At 43.5% G+C, this 7,482-nt stretch overlaps 1 protein-coding gene across 2 annotated transcripts; it reads right to left on the bottom strand.

Annotated features, from left to right (window-relative positions):
* Window positions 1-886: 886 nt before the first annotated feature.
* Window positions 887-3,949, bottom strand: LOC124650517 (ABSCISIC ACID-INSENSITIVE 5-like protein 2). 2 transcript variants are annotated; one of them, XM_047190026.1, is made up of 4 exons: window positions 3,691-3,949; window positions 2,557-3,569; window positions 2,241-2,312; window positions 887-1,219 (listed from the first exon to the last, which is right to left on the bottom strand). In XM_047190026.1, exons 2-4 carry the CDS (start codon window positions 3,403-3,405, stop codon window positions 1,139-1,141), a joined length of 1,002 nt encoding a protein of 333 aa, XP_047045982.1. In that variant the 5' UTR covers window positions 3,406-3,569; window positions 3,691-3,949; the 3' UTR covers window positions 887-1,138. The 2 variants fall into 2 exon arrangements, with proteins under 2 accessions (XP_047045982.1, XP_047045983.1); XM_047190027.1 differs by having other exon boundaries at window positions 2,557-3,566.
* Between the last annotated feature and the right edge of the window lie 3,533 nt (window positions 3,950-7,482).

Here is a 7,482-nt window from a genome sequence, read left to right as displayed (position 1 = left end):
TTCTTCATTTAGTTAGCATGTCGTAGTCATTTGACCTTTCAGCCTCTGCGCTGGGATCGTCGTAGTCATTTTAGAGCTTCCACAAACAATTAATTTCGTTGTGGATTTCAAGCTACTAGTGGAGCAACAGGACGAGGAGAAAACCAGAAATGTGTGTACATTTGGAACTATATCTCTGATCTTATTATTTCTCGTAGCCTATGCTGGGATTGTCGTAGTCATTTTAGAGCTTCCACAAACTCTTGATTTCGTTGTGGATTTTCAAGCTACTAGTGGAGCAACAGGACGAGGAGAAAATCAGAAATGTGTGTGCAGACATTTGAAACCATATCTCTAATCTTATTATTTCTCTCGGCCATGGAGAGCGAGCATAGCATACTGTGCAGCTGCTATGTCGGACGAAGTTATTTTTAATTATTTCAACCAGTGTCTAAAAAGTTCTGAACTTATCCAAGATTCCTCAGAAGGGAAGAAAGTGAATTCTAAAAATAGTCTCGATGAACAGCATGTGATCAGCATGAATTTTTGTGATAAGAAAGGAATTTAGGCTGGTGCTACCACACATCCTCTCAGTTCTAATCCCAACCCAGGATCTGATGCAGTTCGAAGTTCACAATGACATTCTTCCATAGATGCAACAATGATGGTCATGGCTTGATGGGTGCCTTCACACAGATAGGATGCAACGGCCACACACGTAGATAGTTAGATACGATCACGACCTCTGTGGGAATTGGCTGTCAATTTCTCAGCCAAAATATGTTTGATGAAACAGAGCTGTTCATCAAGTTATACCCAGTGCCACTCTGGCAGAAACAGAAAGCAAAAGACACTTTCTATGGCCATGGCAACATACATGATCATGATGAACAAGAGACTTATCATGTAGAAGGAAGAAGCTCCGATATAAAATTGAACATGTGCCTGGCAGATTTACAAACTGACAAAGCCTCGGAAGAGATCATCTAGGACATGCTAGGGGCCTAGGGCTGCTACTGACCTACAAATTGTGAACCATCGGGCTGCGACAAGCTAGAACCTCGAGCTACCATACCAGCTGTTTCTACCACGAGCACGGGGAATATATATGCGGTGTAATCTACAAAAATTACTATGAACATCATCATCGCCGTCGCTGTCAAACGGGGGAGGAACTTGTTCTTCGGAGCCGATACTTCGGTTCGGGGGGTGGCGCGGAGATCATTAGCATGTCCAGCTCCTGAAAAATTTTGAAAAATAAAAACAGTAAGTATCATTAGAGACATCAGACATACATGAACACCACTACACCGTAAGCTAGTGGACTGCAAAGAAGTGTAAGGCTAAGAATTATGCATAGCCACAAGGTATGGAGCATCATAATTTCATCTAGGACTGTAAGATCATGGCATCAAAGAACAAATTTACATGGAGGGATATGTTTATGAACATTTGCTACATATAATTAACATAATCAGCATCATCTCCAAGTAATAATATGATATGTTCAATAGATAAATGAGCATCACCATTTGAAGGATCAAATGAACAAAATAAAGAAACACAAGCATAGGTGTCCTGTGACTTGACACGTAATTACGATTTAACGAGTACTAATAACTAATGTATTGGTTTCTAACAGTTATATGTTTTGGGTTATAAGATTTTAATCACACTAATGCATTGATCTCTAGTAATTTTAATCCATATGTTGAGATGTATGCAACATATAGAACACCCTGTCAAACATTAAAATGCTGGTGAACTGATGATAATTAACATTTTAAAACATTGAAACCTAGCGGCCAAGTTAATGCAGTGAGACAAGTCAGTAAATCAGGGCTGAATAACATTCTGAAGAACTCCATAAGAGTTCCCTCTGAATCTCGAATATACAGCTGATCATGTTTCCAAAAATTATTATGTTCACGCTAACACAATCTAGCCAAATTTTGTGGGCTCAAACTTGCATATACTTACATACATTATAGCATGACCTGGTATGTTTCGCCTTTCAAAAGAAAACTTGGCATAATCTTTATTTAAATCCCAAAACTTAGTTAGATCAGATCAGTAACCAAGAAAAGTAGCTTTGAGACTCTTCTTTCTTGAAACAAAAATTAGTTTGACTATCTGAACAAGAACAGTGTTAAAAGTACCTACAGTTCACTGCAATGCATAGTGGAATAACCTAGTTTTAAATATCCTCCCCCAAAAGAAGGGGGAAGGTAACAGTATTATGATAATAGGAAATAAGGTACCTTCTGCCTCTTTAGCCTCTCGTTCTCCTCTTCAAGATGAGATACCTTGTTTTCAAGCTCATTAGTGTAAGCCTGCCAAGCAGAATGCATTTGGTTATTAATGCATTAGAATGACGTAGAAGAACAACACACCACTACAGTGCCATAGAACCTAATAATATGGTTGCAGTCTTAGGCTAAACTATGCAAGAGATATACCGAAATCAATATATCCGAGGATAATTTTTCATTACGCTTTGATGTTGCAATCAGAAATATAGCAAAACAAAACTCAATACATAGGAGATCAGAAGTAGGCAGGACAATAGAAGTAGACCTGCTTCCTCGCTCTTGACCGCGCAGCCGATTCCCTGTTTTTTATCATTCTCTTCTGCCTTCTTTCTACAACCTTATCAGGTACACCCCCTGAGGAGGCACCACGTTTGCGCCCAGGTGTTTGGGGATCTGAAAGTGCACTGAGCATGGGTGAAGTGATCTGGCCATCCGAGTAAATCGATTCCAAGATAGCTCCTGTAGCGACAGCCAGTGGCTGAGGGGCCAACTGAGTTGCCATGAAAGAACCTGCCATGCTTGGATGTGGAGGCTCCAAAGCTTGCTGCTGGTACTGCTGTAACCACTGTGCCTGTGGTGTCGAGCTCGAACTGGGCGCACCAGCCGCGATTACACTGCTCCCAGCTGCATCCATGTTGGGTGGGAAGTCACTTGAATCCTTCAAACACCCTTCCGTGACGACCCCAGCTTTCAGCAGGAAATCCTCGAGTGTCATCTCCCCAAGCGTAAGCTGCCTCTCCCGCCTGCGCCAGCCACCCTCGTCGCCGCTTTTTTTCTTCGGCGAATCCAGGATGCCCTTCCACACCTCATCGACGGTCTTCTTGCTGAGCTCCGGAGGCATCGTGATGCTCCCCTGGCGATGCAGGCCCGAGGGCGGCTCGGACTGGCCGGCGACAGCACCATCGGGGTCCACGCCATCAGGAAACACGCTCTTGAGCAGCTCATCAAGGTTCATACTGAGCAAGGGCTCAGTCAGCTGGTTCTGCACCTCGTCGAGGGTAAGGCTGTACAAGGACCCTTGCCTGGCCAGGCCCTGCGGCTGCCTGCCCGACGGGCCAGCGTAGCCGCCGCCTCCAGCCTGCGACTGCAAATGCGACGCCATTGCCTGAATCATGAACAGGCGCTCTCTTGAACTGGTCGCCCCTATGGGGATTCCACCCCCACAAAGACCTCGGGCCCAAAGCAGCCTCCTTTCCCGCGGCAGAGCCTTGGCACGGAGATCACCGAAACACAGATCCACGAGACCGTAACACAGCACGCACCAGCGAATTGAACCTGCTATAGATAGACAGCAGGGTTGCATCAGCTTGAATCGCACAGTTGTTCCGTACAAAACACTACTACTTGGATGAGAATTACAAGGGCGAAGAAGAAGAACGGGCAGGGAATGTAATCGAACCTCGAATTATCTCTGGACACGACGGTAACCAGCGGATTCGAGGGTCGTCCGGCGGCCGGATCTCCGCCGCTCCAACCTTGCAGCTGGAACCTCGCGCCCGGGAGTTCCGCGCGCCTTGCGCTGGATCGAGGCCCCGCGCGGTCAGTCGTGGCTCGAGCTGCTGGCACCTACCATTGGGGAGGGAGGGAGGAGGAGGGGGCGACGGTGGAGTTCTCGGGAGAGGCAGAGGCAGCCATGGTGGAAGTGGGACTGGAGGAGAAGAAAGAAACTGCTGCGGGTTCTGATGCGAAACCGTGGGCAACGGGGGAATGGGCCCACTCTGAAGAGATGGGCCAAATGGATAGGAGTGCCGGACTGAGGGCCGTGTCGGTTTCCACTTTGAGCTTCCAACAAAAATGTGATCCTTTCTACTCCCTCCGTCTGTAAAAGTATGTGGAAGATTTGTCTAAATTCGGATGTATAAGTGTATAGATACATTCATATTTAGATCAACTTGCGTCATACTTTTATAGATAGAGGTAGTAAAAGAATTTAGTTTTTGGGTCCGCTTCTATGTTTTCTCTTGAGGCAGGTGAAAGGGAAGAGGACCGTTCTCAAACCGCTCTCCGCCGGCGAGACCAAGGGTTCCTATTTCCTCCACGGTGGGATGGGATGGTACCCCAGTGTCACGTTTGTGGTGTGTAGATAGGTTAGGGTTTGGTCATCTAGCATGTGACGTTATTTTGGTGGTGGCTATGGTCTCTATGGAATAAGTTTTCATCATATCCAGCCGCAACTCGACTCGCCTGAGGGACCTGGCAGTGTGGTGTCCTATCGTTCATCATGGACGGTGTTGTTAGGCTTTCTTGGGGTCGTCGGTGAGGTAACAACGACCCTCCGAGATTTTTGTTCTCCACCTTTGTCCCTATTGTGCTGGTGGTTCCTATTACATCACCATGGAGTTAGGAGATATTGTACATGAGTTAAATTGGTGGCTGATGGGATTTTTTTTACAAAGACACAGTAGGAGAGGCTCCTACTGTGGTATTTCATTCATTACCACAAATATTTACATAGTTTGGTGTAAACACCCTTTACAATGACGGACATGAAAATAAAAATTACAATGTGTCTATACGACTAAAAATGTGATTTACCAGGTTTTGAGGTGCCCTGAACCTAAGCAAAAGTAAGTCGGAGTAAACTCTTTCTCTCCAAGATGCTCTAGATGGTCTAATATCCCTAAAAATAAGATTGTTTCTCTCTTTCCAGATTCCCGACGCACCAATGATAAATTTCTCAAAGAAGAGTGGACCCTGATGCATTGAGTGAGCCTGAGATATGATGGGCATTGTCTTGGGTGACAACGACGGTCCACGGGTGAGGCGGTGGTCGAGGAGCTAGCAGTAGGTGGTCCGATGGCAACACTTCTAGTGAGCACTGCTCTCCATTTACTTGGTCGGCGCTGATGGATATGTGATCTTATAATCAACACAAGGATGATCCATGGTTGAGATACCACGACATCAGTGGCTTTTCTGCATCGCATGCCTCTCCACCGACTCACAAAGCTACTGACGGTGATGGTGTTGCCTCGACACCGATGACGAAGAAAGATAAAATTCACATAGCTCTCCTTTCCTTTCGATGCATCTTTTTTGTCTCTTCGTTGTGTTCACTACAAAGTCTCCTAAAAACACATGTTTTCTTCCGATCTATCTAGAAGTCTTCAGATGTATGTTTTTAAACTTTAGTACTATTAATGAAATGTGCAAGTACTTCCTAAAAAAGGATGTGATCCAACCCAGGAAAAAAATGCCATGCTAATTTTATCCTGGCACCTCATCTTGATAAAGATGGAGGGTGCTACCATGACTTTATTTTATCTATGTTGTTGCTCCTAAAATGTTAATACTAGTGATAAGAAAACATGGTGTTTATGTATGAGCGTATGGAGCGTGACTTGTGCTATCATGGCGTCATATGCTAACATAGCCATACTATTCTTTTAGATATGTATGTTGATATTCATTATATTCTTTTAGATATGTATGCTGGTGAGGAACTTTATTCCAATACTACCATTTTTCATAGAATTGCAAATGCAAAAAAGAATGAAACATATTGTGCACCATTTACAACATGAGGGAATTGTTATTGAGGGCGTTGGCAATCCTACAGATCATGCTACTGAATTCTAGAAACATTTGTTTGGCCCTGCTCCAGGAAATCTTTTTCCAGTTTTCCATGGCAAGCTCATGAAATTTTGACTAATGTACATAATAGTAATATAACAAGACCTTTTACTATTGAAGAAGTAAGAAATGCCTTGTTTTCCATGAAACCTAATAAGGCACATGGACTTGAAAGTATGCCTATAGGGTTTATCAGAAGTGTTGAGACATTATTATGCCTGATATTATGCATATGTTTGATAAATTTCATATGGGCCAGCTAGATGTTCAAATACTTAATTATGGTATTATTACCTTTCTCCCAAAAATAGATGGTGCAGATAAGATCCAACATTTCCGTGCAATTTGCCTATTAAGGTGCTTGTACAAATGTATAACTAAAACCTTATGCATTCGCCTAGAACCTTATGCTTCTATGTTGTTTAGTGTTCAACAAAATGCTTTCGTTAACAAAAGAAACATCATGGATGGCACATTATGTCTTTACATGAAATTATTTATCACACATGTGAAAAAACAAGCATTCTTAAATTAGATTTCAAAAAGGCGCATGACAAAGTGAATTGGAATTTCCTTCTTGATTGCCATAGATTAGGGGTTTCTCTGAGTTATGTTGTAATTGGGTCCTTCAAGTTCTTCATAATGAAACATTATCGGTGAAAATTAACGATGCGATTGGGCCTTATATTCAAAGTGCAAAAGGGGTACGACAAGGGGATCCTCTATCTCAGTTATTTTTCAATATGGTGGGAGAAGTTTTAACTCAAATGGTGTTGCATGCTCAGAGAAATGGTCTTCTATTTGGTCTAGTTCCCGATTGTTTTACTCAAGGTTTTGCAATTTACAATACACTGACGATATAATTATATGTATTACTCATGATGCCGAGAAGGCTATTGAAAGTTTAGAGATGGTAAACCTAGAAGGGGGTGAATAGGTTTCTACAGATTTTAATTTTTTCTTTGCAAGATTAGGCTTTGCGGAATATAAAGGTGAGCCTAATGCAAACTAGGTGAGGCACCCTATATGATGATACAACTAACTCGAGCACGAAGGCTCTCACAGGCAGATATATCACAAGCAAAGAGTTTGGTTAGAGATAACCGATAGCACGCGGAGACGAAGGTTTATTCCCGTGTTCCCTTCCTTTGCAAGAAGGTACGTCACGTTTGGAGAGGTGGGGGGTCCCACGAAGGATTCCCCAGCGCCACGAAGGCTCACCTTCTTCTCTTGAGCCTATCCCACGAAGGAATAGCTCTTTTCACTTGTGCTAGACTTTGAGGCAGCCTCCAAACCTTCACAATCTTGTCAGGAGTACATCCACAGCTCGGATGCTTCCGAACCCGTTTGTCCTCCTAGGGTTTCCATGAAACCCTAGAGAGCATGTATCTTGATGAATACAAGGGGAGACATGATTTGGCTCGGTGGAAGTATAGATCAAGACCTCCTCTATCTTTTCCCCCGAGGGATTCGAGTTTGGGTGGAAGGAGGAGGGAGATCTGAGGCTTTTGGTGTTTCTATCAAAGGAGTATGAGAGAGAGAAAGAGCTCAAGAATAGTTTGTAATGTAGTGCATGACTGTTCTAAGGTAGGGGAAGGGGTATTTATAGGTCCACTTG

The sequence above is a fragment of the Lolium rigidum genome, chromosome 4 (genome assembly GCF_022539505.1).
Source record: "Lolium rigidum isolate FL_2022 chromosome 4, APGP_CSIRO_Lrig_0.1, whole genome shotgun sequence".
NCBI classification, from domain to species: domain Eukaryota; kingdom Viridiplantae; phylum Streptophyta; class Magnoliopsida; order Poales; family Poaceae; genus Lolium; species Lolium rigidum.
Note: the sequence above shows the minus strand (reverse complement) of the source record. Positions and strands in the feature narration are given on the sequence as shown.